The sequence below is a fragment of the Fukomys damarensis genome, unplaced genomic scaffold (genome assembly GCF_012274545.1).
Source record: "Fukomys damarensis isolate Sample0158 unplaced genomic scaffold, DMR_v1.0_HiC HiC_scaffold_11, whole genome shotgun sequence".
Taxonomy (NCBI): Eukaryota; Metazoa; Chordata; class Mammalia; order Rodentia; family Bathyergidae; genus Fukomys; species Fukomys damarensis.
The window spans coordinates 21,853,430-21,872,846 of NW_022900923.1; the positions used below are offsets into that span (position 1 = coordinate 21,853,430).

General features: G+C 36.9%; 1 protein-coding gene across 1 annotated transcript in view; it reads left to right on the forward strand.

Annotated features, from left to right (window-relative positions):
• Soat1 (sterol O-acyltransferase 1) overlaps positions 1 to 19,417 on the forward strand; it is a 52,499-nt gene that overhangs the window by 2,294 nt on the left and 30,788 nt on the right. Inside the window, exon 2 of the mRNA XM_033762120.1 lies at positions 13,610 to 13,668. Within this exon, the coding sequence (XP_033618011.1) occupies positions 13,610 to 13,668 (59 nt within the window). The remainder of the gene's footprint in view (positions 1 to 13,609; positions 13,669 to 19,417) is intronic.

A 19,417-nucleotide genomic window follows, 5' to 3' on the forward strand; every position in this document is an offset into this window, starting at 1 on the left:
GGGGATTGAACTTGGGTCCTTGTGCTTGCAAGGCAGGCCACCAAACCACTGAGCTAAATCCCCAGCCCAATTCTCAGAATTTTAATCTGATTTTTAACTCAGTTTATGGGAAGGATGATTATCTGTCCTAATTTGCTTAGTCTGGCCTCAGTTTTTAATCTTTGCCCAGTGTAATTGTTTTGTTTTTATATTTTTTCTTTTTTATCTTACTGAGTTTAGTGGTACTCTTTAAGTACACAGTACAGTTAACATTCATCATTGGGATCTTGTACCCTTACATGACAGATCTTGGTTCTCATTATTTTCCCCATACTTGTTTATAATTTCAATATAGTTCTTTACTTAAATTTTTTTTGTTGTTTTGTTTTTGGAGACAGGGTCTCACTGTGTAGTTCAGGCTGACCTTGAACTTACTTTGTAGTCCAGGCTTGCCTGGAACTCACAGAGATCTTCCTGCGTCAGCCTCCTGAGTGCTGGTACTATGAGCATGTGCCACCACACCTGGCAGTCAACATTCTTTGTATGGGTGGTGTCCCCTTTCATTCTCAGACGTGTCTCTTTTGTTAAATTATACACAACCCAACCTTTGGCAGGTGGAATTCAGGATATAGTGCTTACATACTGGATGGCTTTGGGCAAATCCTACAGCTTGTCAGTGCTTGTGAAAAACGAAGGCTAGGGCCAGGGATTTAGCTCAGCTGTTCGGTGGCCTGCCTTGCAAGTGCAAGGACCCGAGTTCAATCCCCGGTACTAAAACAAAAACAAAGGATAGCAAATATGAAAACAATTTTTTTTTAGTATCTGGCTATGGCGAGCCATTATGGTGAGCCTTGACACAGGCCTAGCCATGATTGAACTTTGAGTCACCTCGCTGGCACGGACGTGCTCTCGCCCATAGCCATGGGCGAGTTCAGCTGGTAGCAGATGTAACCCATAATGGTTGTTATTGTTTCCCTCTGGAATGTGTGAGCGGTACTCGCTCCTGTGCATCCCTCGCTCCCATGCAGCTGGAGAGTATAAAAGGAAGAGGTTCTGTAATAAAGCAAGCAATAAAGCAAGCAAGCAAGCAAGGAACATGAGAAGAAAGGTGCCTCCCGTCTCTCTGTCCTCGTCCTTTCAGGTTTAGGACCTGCTGGCAGGATCCTGACGTCGCGGCTTGCGACATCTGGCAATGTTTCTTAATATATTATATTCTCGTGGATAATGCTGCCAACTCATTTTTCTAGATCCAGATGTAGCATTAGAGTTCTCTGCTAAATGTTAACTGACAATTGTAATCTACATGAAAGTTTCTAGTTTTTCTACCAGAAATTGACTCCTGATTTTTTTAGTGACAGGGCCTTGCTGTGTATTTCAGGCTAGCCTTGAACTCACAGTGTAGCCCATTCTGGCCTCAAATACATGGCAGTCCTCTTCTTGCCTTAGCCTCCAAAATACTGAAATCAGAGGTGTGTGTCACCATGCCCATCTGGCTCTTGATTGCAAACAATATGATGATGTAAAAGTTTGATGGTAATTAGGCTGATTATCTTATTAGGTATAGGTGCAGCCCAGTTGATACAGGTGTGATGATAAAAGAAAAATCAAAATTAACTTGAGTTGAATCATATAGTTCTTAGATAATTGTGATATAGAATCAAATTCTGTATATAGCTTTTTTTTTTTATGGGAAAGATTTGAGACACAATCTTGCTATGTAGTTCAAACTGACCTTGAACTCACTATGTATCCCATGCTGGCCTCAAATGCGTGGCACTCCTCCTGCCTCAGTCTCCTGAGTGCTGGGATTACAGCCTATGCCATCACATCCAACAAGTGTATACAGCTTTTTAAAGATTGATTATAGACCAATTTTGATTGTTCTGTCCATTTATTGCTTTTGTAGATTGCCCATGATAACCTTTAAATTCTTTGTTGTTCTTATGCCAAGTACTTCAGGACTGTTTCTTCTTTCATTAATCCTTGCTCAAGAAATATAAGATGGTTTAATTTCATTTTAAAAAATTGCTGAAAGGAGCGGGCATGGTGGCACACACCTGTAAGTCCAGCTCAGAATGCTGAGGCAAGAAGATCTCTATGAGTTCAAGGCTACATAGTGAGACCCTGTTTAAAAAAAAAAAAGTGGAAAAAATTGCTGAAATATAATTGTTTTAATTCAAAGGAATTATATACACACTGAAAATTCAGACACTGTAGAAAGTCATACAGCATGGTACTTTCCTCAAGCATCTTATTCATAGTTTCTACATATAAATCATATTTCAGATCTCTCTTACATTTGTGTTTTATATACGTAATAAATCTGAAGATCTTTTTATTTGATACAAATAAGTGTAATTCTTTTAAATATCTGATATTTCAGTTACACAAATGCTTTTTTTTTCCTCCAAAAATTCTTGATATATTTGTCCCTTACAGATGGACATTTAGGATTTCAGTATTACAAATAGTACTACAGAGATCACTCTGAAATAGTATCTCTGCTTCCTTGTGCTAAGGTATCTGCAGAGTACATTCTTAAAGGTGAGATTAATGCGCAAAGGTGTTTTTTTTTTTTAATTTTTAAAAATTTATTTACTTACTCATTTTTTATTTTTTTGGTACCAGGGATCAAACTCGGGACCTTGTGCTTGCAAGGCAGGCTCTGAAACCACTGAGCTAAATCCCCAGCCCCTAAAGTATTTTTGCATTTCAAATTTAGATATTACCAAATTTCCTTCCAAAAATGTTATACCAATTTATATTCCCATTCATTATGCTATTTCACCTCACTCTTGGTAGTACAGCTTATAAATTAAAAACAAAAATCTTTGCTAATTTGATGGGTGAAAAGCAATGTATCATTGCATATTTATTCCAAAAAACAATGAGGGAGCTTTAATCAGGTATTTATTGACCATGTTTTCATTGATGTTTTTGTTTTTTTTTTAATTTTTTTTAGGCAGGATTTCACTGTTTAGTTCAGGCTGGCCTTGAGCTCACTATGTAGACCAGGCTGGCCTGGAATTTGAAGGGATCCTTCTGCCTCAGCCTCCCAAGTGCTGGAATTATAGGCTCGGCATGATTGTGGGGTGTTTTTTCTGGTACTGGGGATTAAACTCAGGACCTTGTGCCTGTGAGGCAGGCGCACTGTCAATGAGTTTAATCCTCAGCCCCTTGACTGTGTCTTTTCACTTTAAAAGTCCTCTTCATATCTTTTGCTCATTTTTGTTCCCTATCTGGTGAATGTTTTAATTTTTAAAAAATTTTTCTGTATTAAGAAAGTTAATCCTTTATCATATACTATGATTTCTAACTAGCTATTTGCATTTTGACTTTGCTTATGTATGTATGCTTTGCCATATTGAATTTTGTGTGATCAGATATTATTTTATTGCTTTTAGGTTTTTTTTGTTGTGCTTAGAAATCATCCAACATTATGATAAAGGAACAGGATGAATTTATTTACTTTTATGATGTTTTCAAATACTTGGTCCATTTGAAACTTATTTTGAATAATAAATTGGGGGTCTAATTTTAATAGTCTTCCAAAATGGCTATCCAGTTATTTTATTTTTTTGTGTGTGTTTTTTGGTACAGGGGATCAGGACCTTGTGCTTGCCAGGAAGGCATTGTGCTGCTTAGCTACATCCCCAGCCCCAGCTAACAAGTTGTTTTACTGTGTTTATTAAATCTCCATTTGGGCTTAGGGTTGGTCCCAGGTATGGCAGAAGTAAGTAAATGCATAGATATAGTGGACCCTCGAGTTACAACCAACCTGATACCCAAACAGCTTGAGTAACGACTAGACTTTTAGTTTTAATTTGCAAACAAAGTCTTGAGTTATGACCTGAATGCCAGCTGCTTGTGTTTCTAGATGGTCTCAGTTACAGATTTAAACCTTAAAAGAGTTTTGGAGGGAACATCACATCTTTTCGTGTACTGGGTTGATTGAGAAATCCTGGGTCAGTGTCTCTCTAAGGACACTTGAGATCTGCCTTTGTACAGGAAAGAAACTTTGAAGTTCTGTGTAGAGGAGCCTGAGCCTTCAGTTGACAAACTTGAGTTACAACCAGCCGGAGGGAACAATTTGAGTTCATAAATCAAGGGTCCACTGTAAATCTATTTCTCTAATGAATATTTATAATTTACTTTTATTTCTAGTTCAGATTCCATTTCTATCCAGTAGTATAGTTGTGACTAGTTGAGAATTTTGTAGGGCTTTTGAGGTCAGTGAAGTATTAAAAGGTGACAGATGGATTCTATTGTCTTGTTTTCTCCTTTTAAAAAAGACAAAAGACTGACTCTCAAGGAATTCCTAAGCCCAGCCATCCTGTGAACATACATGCCTTTCAAATGCCTCTTTCACATTATTTTTATCTCTTCATGAAGAACAAGGGATAGCTGGGCTACAGGTACTTCAAGACATGGTCAGTGAGTGTTTTAGCAAATAATCAGGATTTTCAAATGAATTTGGGTGTTTTTACGTAATAAGGTCCTGCCCAGTTAGCGCCTCTGCATTAGCTAATTCTGTACCTGCTGCAAATAGACAAAGAAAACATTTGTTAAAAGAATGAAACTTGAAATGATTATTAGTTACTGCTTAGTATTTCTTAGTTGTTTTTAGGGAGATAGTTACAGTAAGTAGGCCTGCCTTGATTTTTTTTAATGCTACATGACTAAGGGGTCAGAAGACATGGACTTCCAGTTAAAAAACAAAAAAGAAAAAAAGGTTGGGGGGAGGGGAAGAGTATAGGGGAAAAATAATTAAGATATATTATGTAAAAAAAATAAAGTTACAAAAAAGCAGAAAAAAAGACACGTTTCCTTAGTCTCAGTTAGTGGTCAGTGTGACAGTGTGCAAAATATTTAATTTTTTTGAATCTCAGTTTATTTTTGAGATAGAAATGAGACCAACTATCTTGATTTTTTTTCATGGGGTTATAAAGATTAAATAAGTTGGTTGATATATACTTTATTTTTTAAATATATTTTTATTGATAGGATAATTGTACGTATTTATGGGGTACAGTGTACAGATCAGATCAGGGTTATGGCCATATCTTTCACCTCAAATATGTACTTTATATATGTTAAACTTTGTAGCAAGTTTAAAGATGAAGGTTTAGCAATTTGGAAACCATAATGACCTCAGAGCAGAGTTGCAGGTTGGGAATGAATGGCTAGTGAGAAAGCGAAATCAGGACATATAAAACATTTTTGCAGGACTGTTTTGTTTTCTTTTTTGAGACAGGATCTCTCTTTGTAATTCAGGGTGGCCTTGAACTCATGTACCCCACACTGTTCTCTGATCCTCCTGCCTCAGCCTCCTGAGTGTTGGGATTACAGGTGTGCATCACCACACCCAAGTTACAGGACATTTTATATATATTAAAGGAGAACATAGAGGATTGTGGTGTCATGGGGGTCATATGGAGCCATTGTTTTACATTTTTATTCCCTAAACTTCAGCTTTTTGTAATTTGCTGTTATCTTTGTAACAAAGATATTGTGTAACTTTTTTTTTCCTCACTGGGGATTGAATTTGGGACCTTGCACTTGTGAAGCAGGTGGCAGAACCACTGAGCTAAATCCCCGGCCTTATTGTATAACTTTTTTTTTTTTGGGTACTGGGAATCGAACTTGGGTCCTTGTGCTTGTGAGGCAGGCAGTGGAACCACTGAGCTAAATCCCCGGCATCATTGTAAAACTTTTAATGTTCTATTTTTAAAAAGTTTATTCTTACCCCAATACTAAATTTTATTAAATGATAGGTTTAATGTTCCATTACCTCTTTTTTAAATATTAAGTGTTTAAAACTTGACAACTGTTAACAGAATCACAGATTTTATTTTGAGTACCACTGATGTTATTCATCTCATAATTTTGTTTGTTGAGACAGAGTCTCTACTTGTAGTTCAGGCTGGCTCTGAACTCACTATACTATGTAGCCCAGGTGGGCCTTGAACTCTGGGTGATTCTTTTACAGGTGTGAGCCACTACACCTGGCCCTATATTTCATCCTTTCAGAATCACAGTTTTTAAAGGAAGTAGATAAATGTAAATACTGACAATATAAAAGACTCAGTGAAAGGCCAAATGGGGAGGTACACACCTGTAATCAGAGCATTCAGGAGGCTGAGGCAGGAGGATTGTCATGAGTTGAGACCAGCCTGGGCTATATAGTGAGTTCAGGGTCAGCCTGAACTACATAGGAGTCCTTGTCTCAAACAATAACAACAACAACAACAACAAAAAACCCTTTTTGACTGACTTCTTAAAGATATGAGAAGGATTAAGACAGTAATTTAAAAGAGTTAATCTTGAAAAAGATAAGCCACCCTTTCCTCTGACATAGGTACACTGGAGAAGGTGATTAAAGATAGTGGACATTAAGAAAGAGGATATTTACAGCCTGGGCTACATAGTGAGTCCCAGGTCAGTCTCAACTATATAGTGAGACCCTGTCAAAAAAAAAAAAGGATATTTAGCTAGGCGTGGTGGTGCACACCTGTAATCCTAGCACATGCCAGGATGAAGCAGGAGGATCGCTGTGAGTTTGAGGCCAGCCTGGGCTACATAAGTGAATTCAAGGCCAGACTCAACTACGCAAGAGCCTGTCTCAACAAACAAACAAACCACCACCACCACCACCACCATCACCACACACACACACACACACACACAGATTCGTTTAAGGATTTGGTATCAAAAATAAAGTTGCTTGGTAAGGCTGGGACTTGAAAAGGTTTTGAAACACTGTTGTGAGGAATGTTGCAGAAATTGGTCACAAAGCTTGTAGAAAAAGATTGCATCTTTTAAGGCCTGGTTGAGACGTGACAGTTTGGAGTGGGCCTAGTAATTTTTTCTGCAGGCTGGGTATGGTGGCACACACCTGTAGTCCCAGTACTTGGAGAATTCCTTTAGTTCAAGACCAGTTTGGGCTACATAATGAGTTTGAGGCCAGCCTTAATTACATAGTGAGACTCTGTTTCAAAAAACAAAACAAACAAAGTCTGAGTACATGACAATGTAGAATTAGCAGAAGTGGATAGCTAATGTTGGCATGTGGTGGGTCCAGGAAATAGGGGATGTATTTAGGAAAGGATAGAAATGATGACAGGTTAGTAAGTCCAGGCTGGATAAGGAAAGTGGTAAATCAAAAGAATTTTCATCTGAGGAAGAAAAACTATTCTATTTTTCTTTTTGGAGCAATGAAACTTTGTCTAGAAATTCTTACAACAGACCTCTTGTCTCACTGGCCAGAACTGCGTTTTCAGCCATGCTATGCTGTCTTCCTTTTGCCTCTCCACTATTCTACTCTGTTTTTTGCCTTAGGCGGCTGACGTTATGGACTATATCAGTAAGCTTCCCTGCCCTTTGTGGTTTCTGGTAGTGTTGGCCAGTTGAGGGCAGGAATTCTAATGATGGAGAGGAAAGTAAGGTGAGTACTTTTATCATTGGGTTCCATCACTCCTGTCCAGTATTTCTCTTCAAGTTCTTTTCTCTGGGTTCAAAGAGGATAGCAACAGTTTTCCTGATTATAGTATCCATCCTGTAATCCCATATCATCCTTTGTTGCTTTCTTACGTTCTGCTTATGCATTTGTAGAACATTACTCTTTAAATTTTCTATAGTGTTGTTTTGGTTTTTTTTTTTTTTGGTGGTGGTGGTACTGGGGATTGAACACAGGGACCTTGCGCTTGCAAAGCAGGAAGCAGAACTACTCAACTAAATCCCCAGCCCTACTCTTTAAATTTTTCATAGCTAATGAGCTTGAGTGGGTCATCCTTACAGTGCTGTATTTTGGCTGACAATACTCCACCCACTCGTGCCTGTTTGTGTGTGTGTGTGTGTGTGTGTGTGTGTGTTGTAGAGGTTGCACTCAGGGCCTCACATGTGCTCAGCATGTACTCTATCATTGAGCTACATTCTTAGCCCTTCGTGTCCAGGAAATTTGGTGAATCACCTCCCTTGTTGGGAAAGCAGCCAAGACTATTCTTTATGTCCATGTTACATTATAAAAATTAATGTCTGTTAATACTCCTCATTTTTATGTGCCAGTCAGAGTTAGAGTGAATTCCAAAATCTCGTACAGAGTAGGCAAACACAAGGAGGTTCCTTTAGTTTATTTAAAAAAATTTTTTTCTTTTGTGCTAGGGATCGAACTCGGGACCTTGCACTTACGAATCAGGCGGTGGAACCACTGAGCTAAATCCCTAGCCCTAGGTTCCTTTAGTTTAAAATTGAAGTGGGGCATGGTAATGCACACCTGTAATCCCAGCACTTGGGAGGCTGAGAAGTAGGAAAACTGTTGAAAGTTAAGGCCATCCTGAACTCTACCTAGTGAGACCCTGTCTCAAAAAGCAAAACACTACTGTGCCTGCCTCACAAACACAATGTCCTCAGTTTGATCCCCAGTACTGCAAAACAAAATACTGCCTGGCCTGTTACAGAAAAAAATTTATTGATCCTTGGTCTAGAACTACAATGTACAATATGGTAGCTAGTAGAAATACACTGTTTAGTATGGTCAGAATGTGCTAATCTGAAGAAGCACTGTAATTGTACACATCAGATTTCAAAGACTTCCTTGTTCCTGTTTCTTTTTACTTTTTAATATGGCTCCCAGAATTTAAAAAAAAATGGGGTTGGTGGGGATTTAGCTCTGTGGTGCTGTGCCTGCTTTGCAAGAGCAAGGTCCTAAGTTTCATCCCTGGTACCATTAAAAAAAAGGGGGGAGGGCATCTTGCTATATAGTTCAGGCTGGCCTTGAACTCATTATGTATCCCAGGCTGGCTTATCCTCTTGCATCAGCCTCCCAAGGGCTGGGATTACAGTTTTGTAAACCTGGATGAAAATGTAATATTATAAAATAGATTATATTTCTATTGGAAAGCTCTGATCTAGAATGTAATTGGTAAGTAGATAAAAGCTGACCTAGACACAAGCTTTAAATATTGTAAAGCATTGAAAGCTTTGCATTTAGAAGCATTTGACCTAGGTTCAAGTCTCAACAAACTCCATATGGCTTCATGTTACTTGTTTTTTCCTGGAAAAGTCTTTCTAACATATGTTCGCTATAATTTTTCTATATTACTTGAGCCTTAGCTCTAATTTATATTTTCTTTTGTGATGCTGGAGATCAAACCTAGAACCTAGGACCTTGTGCCTATTAGGTAAGCACTGTACCGTGGAGTTCTATCCCAGCCCTTGAGCTCAAATATTGACTTCCTTTGCAGAAGCTCTCCCCAACCGCCAGCTCTGCTTATACCCCATAGCCTTTTTGTGAATTATAAGCTTCCGTTTGTGCATTTCTCCTGAGAAAATAACCTAGTGCCCTTCATTTACTGGGTTTTTATTTAATGAGTGAGTGTATAAATTGAATGAATAACTATTGCCATTCTAATGAGCTTGGTTATTTTTTGCCTTTCTCTCATGGGTAACTTTGTCAGTGGATTTGATAAATAATAAAAGCACAGGATTAGTACAGGAAAGAGATTTGGTGAAAATCATTGAAGAACCAGCCTGATTGAAAAGTGTAACTAACTCCTTGGAACTGGTCTTGTATGTAGTACATGTTTGATGACTCCACATTTCAGCTCACACTGGAAGGGAAACATCACTAAATAGTACAGTACACATAGTGCCTTATCACTTTCATTTTCCTTAAAGATTAGAACGTGAGGTTTACTCTGCTTTTTTTTTAAGGTGGTAAAGTGTGCAATTTTAAAAAGATCTTCAAAACTTGTTAAAACAAGAGCTTTTTATTTATTTATTTATTTATTTATTTTTTGGTGGTGCCAGGGATCAAATTTAGGCAGGTGGCGGTACCACTGATCCAAATCCCTGGCTCTAATTTCTTTTTTAAAAAATTAACTTCTACCCATCTTGACATTTCAAGATATTCTAGTATTTGCTGGTTTTTGTTGGATTAAGTTAGCTGCCTGTGTAATTGCAGTTATTTTGTAGCTGATATTTTTCTGATGGCTTTTATTTTTTTCTTAATTTCAAAAAATATTTAGGTATGGGAATTGAACTCAGGACCTTGCACTTCCAGGAAGGCACTGTGCCACTGGGCTAAACCCCCAGCCCTCTGATGGCATTTATGTATTTATTTATTTATGGTACCTGGAATCGAACTTGGGTCCTTGGACTTGCAAAGCAGGTGGCGGGACCACTGAGCTAAATCCCCAGCCCTCTCTGATGGCTTTTAATAGGTTTTGTTTTTGTTTTGCTGATTGCAATGCCACAGACCTATAATCCTAGCTGCTTGGGAGGCTGAGACAGGAAGACTGCAAACGTGAGGCCAGCTATGGCAATTAATCAAGTCTCTGTCTTTAAAAGGGGGGATTAAGGGTGAGGATGTAGCTCAGTGCTCCCTGTGTTCAATTCCTAATATGGCCAAAAAAGCAAAACAAACAAAAACCCCAAAACAGTAAAACCACGTTACACAGTTTTACTGTAATATATCTAAGTAAATACTTATTTATTCTCTTTAGAATTCTTGACCTCAGTCTTTATTTTTGTCTTTCAACAGTTCTGGAAAATTCTTACCCATTATTACATCAACTGTTGTCTCTTTAGTAGACAGTTTTGGTCAGATACATTTTCGTGCTTTTCATAGTCTTACGTCTTCCCAGATGACACTTTATGAAATGGTAAAACTAGTAAAAATATCCAATATGTTTCAGCCATAGAAAAACAATAATAGGGCAATAAAAATAATGTAGAAAAGTATGTAATGACATGGAAAGATATTAAGTGAAAAAAACAAGTTACAGAACAGTGTGCATGAATCTTTTTTATAGAAATGTATTTAACAAAGTAAAAAGGCAAATGATAGTTAGCAGATACTATTAATATAAGATAGTGGGTAATTTTATTTGTGTTTTGGGGGAGTGGGTTGGATTTTAAAATTTTCTGTAAAAAGTATTTTTTTGTTTTTGAAGATTAGTTTTAAGATAAGAATTGGGTGTAAATATACTTAAATTGGATTTTGCCTCTTTTTATTGTTGAATTATTTTATACATTCTGGATCCAAACTTCTGATCAGATTTGCACATTATTTTCTTACTCTCTGCTATTTTTCTTTTCTTGGTGTGGTATCCTTTGCAGTACAAAAATGACTTAAATTTTTATGGAATCCACTTTATCTGTTTTTTTCTATCCTGCTTTTGCTTTTGGTTCTTTATCTAGGAAGCCAGTGTCTAGTCCAAGGCCATAAAGATTTATGCTTCTACTTCTAGGAAATTTATACAGACAAGCATCTCTACAATCTGAATTTTGTATTAGTTATTCTCAACCTTATCCAGTAGAATCTATGCAAATGTTCCCAAATCCAAGAAATTCTAAAATCTGAAATAGTTCTGGTTTCTAGCATTTCAAATAAGAAACTACATTTCAAAAATGCTGTTTTAGGACTGGGGATTTGTCTCATGGTTCCGCTGCTTGACTTGCAAGCACAAGGGCCTGAGTTTGATTCCTGGTACCTCCTCCCCAAATGCAGTTGTAAGCTCTTATAGTTTGTAGATATTTTACCTTTTTAAATTAAGTTTCTACATTGGTGCAAGTTCACAGTCCATTTTTATTCTGTCTAAATGTCCTATTACCATTTGTTGAAAAGACTACCTCTTTCCTTAATTGTTTTGGCACCCTTTTGAAAAATCAATTGATAACGTCATTATTTCTGGACTCTTAATTCTATCCCATTATCTTTAAAATTGCAGTGTCTTCCCGCTTTTTCAAGATTTTTCTGGCTGTTTGTGTCCCTAGAATTTCCATATGAATTTGAGAATTAATTTTTTTGCCCATTCCTGCAAAGAAATCAAGTGAAATTTTGATGAGGATTGCTTTGAATCTGTAGATTACATTGAGAAGTATTGCCGTCTTAACAATGTTGTCTTCCAGTGAGTGCAGATTGGACATCTTTCTTTTTATTTAGTTCTTTTTTTATGTCAGTTTTTAATGCCAGCATTGATTTACTATAGATATTACAAAGCTGTTGAGCTCATATTTTTGGGCATAATCCTTTGGCATCTTTTGAAATTTTTCCTGACTGAGGTATGGCATTTTTTATGATTCTTGGCACATTGGTGATTTTTATATCTTATTCTCTGAGCCTTTTTTTGAACCATTGTGTTTTTGTGATCATTCATATTCCTCGTAAAACTGTATAACATAGTGACTTCACCCTAGGAGAATCTGCAGACTTTCTAAATCAGAGATAATCTGTTGTGGACTTGTCACTATCCATCTCCCGCACAGTCCTGTTGGCTCCTGGCTCCTGTTGGCTCCTGGCTCCTATTGGCCACTTGGTGGTATCTCTTCCATGTCTTTTAATCGCTAGTATTTTCCATCACTATTTCTCTGCTCTATATTTTAGATTACAAAATAAATCTAAATTTCCACTTGAGGTGTGTGTTTAATCATCCACTGAGCTTGGAATTTCAGGGGTTTTTTTGTTTTGAAAAATATTTGGTTCTTTTTATTCCTTAAACGTTTCTTATTTCCTATAAAAACCATCATGTCTTTAATTTTTTAAATTTGAGTCCCTTGGCTTTGGTTTTTGCTGTTTCTCATTTACATTGTCTTGTTTCCTGGTATATTTCATGATTATCCTTTTTTCTTGAAAATGTATGTGTTGAAAGAAATTCTTTAAGGCCTTTTTTGATATTATAATCTTCCAGGAGGAACTGCATTTCCCCATAATCTGAGGACACAATATAATATGGGTTTACTTTAAAATAAATACACTTTTTTTTTTGGTACCAGGGATCGAACTTGGGTCTTTGTGTTTGTGAGGCAGGTGGTGGAACCACTGAGCTAAATCTCCAGCCCCTAAAACACTTCTTGAAGTTATTCAGACCACACAGATAATGTGAATTTAAGTTGCAAAATCTTGTAAGGGAGGGGGGTTATAAGTTCTTGGGAGTCATCTTTTTCCCATCTGAACAGCATCAAGTAGAGACATACTCGTTTCTTACTGTTCCCTTCTGTTGTTTTTATCCTGTCTACCAAGGGTGTAGCCTTAGGAGTTCTTACTTTTAGATGGTATACTGTTAGATTTCTCAAGTTTAGACAGGTCCCAGACTTTACCATTCTGTGAAGTAATGTATCCTGCACACCATTCAGTCCTTGTGTGGCTGTCAGTGTAAAACTTAGGGTTTCAAGCATTTGTCAAGAATTCATACATTTTTCACGTACCCCCAGGGTTCTAGTATCATTTATTTCTTTGCCTATATAGATTTTTACCAGCTTGGCAATAAGCTTAAAATGTATTGTAGTTTTAATATTTTACTCAGTGTCTTAGTACTCTATTGTAGGGTCTACTTAGGGAATCTAGATTCTTTTACTATCAGAATTGGGTTTATAGAATCACGTAATTAACAGTTTTATGTTAATACAGTATGTTTATAGTTTTGTTCTTTTTTCTTAGTATTTTTGTGTGTAAATTCCCTTGTTCTTATTTTGCCTTTGCATTATTTTTAAGGTTTTTGTCATGTTTTGTGGTTGTACTATAATTTACACAATCATTTTGTATTTGCTTGTTTTCTAACTTAATGATTTAAATAATGCTAATAGATATCTGTATCTGTTAACTTAAAGCTTGCTTTTTTCCTTTTCTTAGGTCGAATTGACATAAAACAGTTGATAGCAAAGAAAAGACAATTGACAGCAGAAGCAGAGGTAAGTAACTTCCTGTTTCAGAAACATAGATGTAGAGTTTTAGGTAAAGAGCTTTGTTTAGTCACTTTAAAAAAAAATGTTAATGTTGGGCGGGGGATTTAGCTCAGTGGTTTGGTGGCCTGCCTTGCAAGCGCAAAGACCCGAGTTCAATCCCTGGTACCAAACAAACAAACAAACAAAAATATTAATGTTAAATTGTTTTAAAGATTGTCTACCTTTCTCATCAGTTGACATTACCTTGCTAGGGTACAAGAAAATAAGAATACTGCCAGTTTCTCATCCTGTTTCAGAACAAACTTTGCCCTTATCTCTCCTATCTCATCCTTCACTGTCATTTGTTGGCTTTTACTGGCAAATCTTGATGTTAGTGAACTGTGTTAATGGCTGACAAAATTGTATGTATTAATGCTTTATAAAAGATTTTATCATGATTCATAGTAGATAGGCTTCCAGTAAAAGCCAGCTCTGACTCCAGAAGTAGGTTCTCTGTCAGAGAAATAGAAACTATTTTTAAAAAAAACCAACCCCAAAAGTTCTACATGTCATAATTGATCATACCTTTAAGAAATTCTGTAGGAAAAAGAATACCTTTGGGAAGCTTATTGAACCCAGGGCCTTCACACTGAGCTGTATTCCCAGCACATTGAACTATATTCTCAGCCTTTTTTATTATGAGACAGAGTCTTCTAAGTTGCTCACTTGCTCAGGCTGGGCTTGAAGTTGTGACACTATTCAGCCTTGCAGAGTGCTAGGATTATAGACATATACCACCATACCCAGCAAAGGATACTTTTTTAATTTTTTAATTTTAATTTTTTGGTACCGGGGATTGAACTTGGGTCCTTGCACTTTTAAGGCAGGCAGTGGAACCACTGAGCTAAATCCCTGGCCCAGGATACTTAAAAAAAAAAAAAATTATAATATAATACTTAGATGTGTCCAACTGTAAATTGCCTTCAAATCCAAGGCTGCTCTCCTTTTTTTCCAATGAGATCACTTCCAAAATTAACCAACCTGAATATGTAAATATCCCGTGATACAGATGGAATAGACCTGTTTTAGTTATAAGTTTAATTATATGTATTTGTGCATGCACATATGCTTTTACTTCAAATTATTTAAATTTAAGAAGTTAGAAACATTACATAAAAATGAATATAAGATTATTTTCACTTTGATATCAGTGTCTTTGTTATTATCAGAGCTAGTTTTTCAGTTATCTTCCAAGGCCAAGGCCATATCATTTTCCCTTTGATGTAATGTAATTGTTTGAAATACAGCACTTTTAGAGTCCAGAAATTATGTTACTAGAAATATTATGAGAACCTATTTGTTTGATATTAAAATACCTTCATCTGTTCATGTCCTTGTGATATCTATAGTATAGCCACATACTGTATGCTTTATAAAGTGTATTTAGAAGGTGTATTTGCTATACTTGAAACTGTGAGTTCAGACTCCTACTGAAGTCCTACTGAATAGTGTATTATATTTTATTCATTTTTTTCCTGATTACATTAGAGCGTCTATATGAACATCCAAAATTGCAGTGATCAGGGTCATTTCTGGAGGATGTCTTCTCTGACTAGTACTTTGTTGTTCAGTTATAAGAGACTTTAAACTTGATAGGAAAGGAAAGAAAGAACAAGAAAAAAAGAAAATTTAAGCAAAAAAATGGAAACAAAGCTTTTGTACATAAAGAAGATATATTATGTACTGGTACAAATTCCCTGTGATGAATGTTACCATTATGTATATCTAAACTGTAACAATAATTGTTTTGCTAAAAAAAGTAAAATAAACTTGATTGTTGGGTAACTGCTGTCCATCTCCTAGTACTGGTGATTGAACTCAGCCTTCGCACTAAGTTACATCCCCCGAACTATTTTATTTTTTATTTTGAGACAGGGTTTCCCTGAGTTGCCCAGACTTGCCTGCAACTCATAGTTCTGCCTCAGCTTCCCAGAGTGCTGGGATTACAGGCATGTGTTACCACATCTGGCTATCAGTAGGCAGTTTCTCTTTCCCTGAGTGAATAACTTACAATTTTGGCCAAGAAAAAAATATATAACATATTGGTACATGAGCTGTTTTCAAGGGCTTGGTGTAATATATGTGCTGCTGAAGTGAGCACTCAGTCTTACAAATTTAATGATTGAAATAAATAATTCTCATTTTTATTGTTTTACTATTGTTTTTTGACTAATTATTCCTCATTCAGGCAGGACATCTAGGTTTGTTTCTAATTTTGTATCTATTTATTAAATCCTTTTTGCTCCTTTCCTTCCCAGCAAGAACACAAAATCTTACTATGCTTTATTTGTAAAGGAAAAGTTTCAAATCAGTGAAGAGTCTGCCCCATCTATCATTGCTGTGTATTTTTAAAATCTAGCATCAGGATTTGTACTGTGTAGGTGCTGGTTTATAGGCTTGGCTGCTGTGGGCAGGTGTTTGCTGGATATGGAGCCCAGGCGCTTGTGGCAATGAGAGAGTCATTTATTAAAATTAATCATGGTACTTATTTGGTTAGTGGTTTCATCTGTGGAGGTGTATTGGGTGAGGATTCTTGTTTTTTTTAATAAATGTCATAAAAACTTGGAAACGGTCTTAGGTTGGTGGGTAATTTCAGTTGTTCTCCAAGATTAAAAAAACAACCAAAAAACGCTGGCTAGAATGGGACAGGAAATTGATATTTTCAGAGATGCCCATCTGAGTTATCATCAGTGACTTAGTGCAACTTGAGTAATTGTTAAAAGTTCTATTTAAAAAAACGAGTTAAGTGCCAGCTGTCAACTGTTTATCCTCAGAAATATGCAGTTTGGCTTTGTTTCTAATTGCCAAATACAAGTTGATGTCATAAGTCCAGGTCATAGTGAATTATGCGCAAAGCTATTTTCCTTAAGCACCAACAAAAACTGTAGGGAGCATTAGTAGGGAAAAATGTCTGAAGTGAGAGGAACATTTTTCCATAAAGAAACTCAAAGGGAAAAGGGTCTGTGGAGTGGAAAGTAGTGTAGGGGAGGAGGAGGAGATGGTGGAAAAGGGGGGAAAGGGGAAATGTTTCAGAGATTAAATTAAAAATTTTCAGTTAACAAATAATTGAGCCTCAGAGAAGCCTCACTGGCTATGATACTGCCGTTGCACAAAGCTTAAATTAAAGACAATTTTTGAGCTGGGTGTGGTGGTACAAGGCTGTCTGTAATCCCAGTGTTATGGGAGGCAAAGGCAAGAGGATTGCCAGTTTGGCCTAGCTGGGGCAATTTAGTGACTTGTAAGGTCATCTAAAAAAAAAATCAATTTATCTGCTTTATATATTAATGAATAGTTATTAAATTCCTTTGGTCAATTAGGATTAGAAGGAGAAAGAAAAGAATTTAAGCAAGGGAAAAGTAGGTGAGGGAACGATGAACTTTGATTTAGCCAGCATTATCACGTATATTGCGGAACTGGTAATGAGGGCTGTAGATTGTGCAAAATGTGTTCCCTGCTATTATGGGAGGTAATGGCCTGAATAAAGGTATGGCAGAAGCAAGCTACCCTGTATCTTGGAAATAGCACTTGATTTGGGACATTTGGGCCTCTCCATTGGGACACAATGGAAAGAAAACCAGAAAATTTGAGGCTACTATAGATTGTGAAGCATGTATACTTTCACACACTTCTTCATATAGCTCTTCCTGAATTTCCTTAATGTCATGCTTTCACCATATAAAATAGTGTAATATAGCCTTCAAATTCTAGTTCAAATCCTGCTACTGCCTGTACAGTTTTCTAAACAATCCTGCTTGAAATGATGACCTCCCTATTCTGTAATCCCAAAGCCTTGTGTGTGCTGAACATGCACTCTACCACTGAGCTACACTCCAGCCCTGCTGTTTATTAATTGTAATATTTCTGACATCCAAGTTCAGGGTAATTTATAAAGACAATTTGGAAGCAATGAAACCAGGCAGTGGGCCGGGGATTTAGCTCAGTGGTTCTGCCACCTATTTTCCAAGTGCAAGGTCCTGAGTTTCGTCCCCGCGGTTCCTGTGCCTGCCTTGCGAGGGCCGCGTTTGATCCCTGGTACCCCAAAAAAGAAAGAAACCAGACAGGAATCTGTTATAATCTTAATATTCTAGATGAGTATATGGGCACATAAAGAGAAAGGAACTCTATTTAGAATCTTTTTCTGAGGCAGTATTTTTACTAAGTGCTTTATCTATATGATCTTATTTACTTAAATTATTCCAGAGGTTGTTTTCTATTCATTTGTTTGTTTTGGTAATGGGTTTGAACCCAGGGCCTTTGCACTGAGCTGTATTCCTCCCACCTTCTTTGAGTTTTTTGTTTTTTGACACAGGGTCTTACTAATTATAGCTCAAATTAGCCATCCTCCTTCCTTAGCTTCCCAGAGGGAGGGGGCTACAAGCCATATGCTAACTTCACTTGCTTAGCTAAGCGAGATCTCTAAGTGGTTATAGTTTTTGTTATTGCTTTGCTTTATGAGTTGACATTTACTAACAAAATTATTTCAGGTGACAGGTATGTATGTGAACATTGTTCAGAGCCATAAGATTTGCTTCTTCTTTTCATATACTAATTTCTTTTCTTACATTTTTCTTTTTTTGGGTTTTTTTTTTTTTTTTTTGAGACAGGGTCTCACTATGTAGTTAAGACTGACCTGGAACTCACTACGTAGCCCAGGCTGGTCTTGAACTCAGAGCGATCCTCCTGCCTCAGCCTCCCAAGTGCTGGGATTACAGGCATGCGCCACTACGCCCGGCTTACATGGGTTTTTAAAAACAATTTTTAAAAGAAATCCAAGTCAGGAGTATTCATAATCATTTTTTAATTTGGTGTTCTTCATTGATTGTTCTTCCACTGATCTTTTTTTTTTTTTTTTTTTTTTTTGGTACTGGGGATGGAACTCGGGTTCTTGAGGCAGGCCACCGAACCGCTGAGCTAAATCCCTGGCCCCTCTTCCACTGATCTTTAAGGTAAGAACAGTGGATAGCTGTCTCCAAGGTCGCCTTTTAGCACCAGTAGTTTATGACACAATCATGTATTGGTTACATGTAATCAGTGTAATTAAAACTTACGCTCAGAATTCATTGTTCTATATTGTCAAGGAAATGGGTAGTCTGTCAGTCTTACTGTGTGCATCTCTATCTCCACAGGCTAGAGTTGTTAGGTAAAACACATTATAGTAGTTGAGTTTGAATTTTAGATATAGTGAATATTTTCTAATAAAATTTGAGACATTTTAAAATTTAGATTTAAGAAGTTACTTGTTTTTTATCTGAAATTCAGGTTTAATTGGGTGTCCTTTATTTTTATTTGCTGCTGAGCAACCTACAAAGAATTCTCTATGAAAAATTATACAGGTCATCACAAATGTGCAGTCCTTGAGTTGCCTAATAAATGCTACAGGTGTGTGCTGGTTTCTGTTCACAGAGGAGGCTCATTTCTTCACATCATGTGTCACTTGTTATTGTGAGCTCCTTGTCAGTAGGATTTTTTTTTTTTTTTTTTTTTTTTTTTTACACAGTCTCTAGAGAATTATTTTTGCATTAGACCAAAAATCTGCCAACGTCCCAGAGATTTCAATTATTTTAAACCAAGTATTACGTTAGTTTTTCTCCTTGGATTCCTGGGGCTCACGGGTAGTATACATCTGGACTCTGGGGCTGGGGGTATAGCTTAGTGGTAGAGCACTTACCTAGTGTGTGTGAGGCCTTGGGCTTTTTGCCAGTACCCAGGGGGGTAA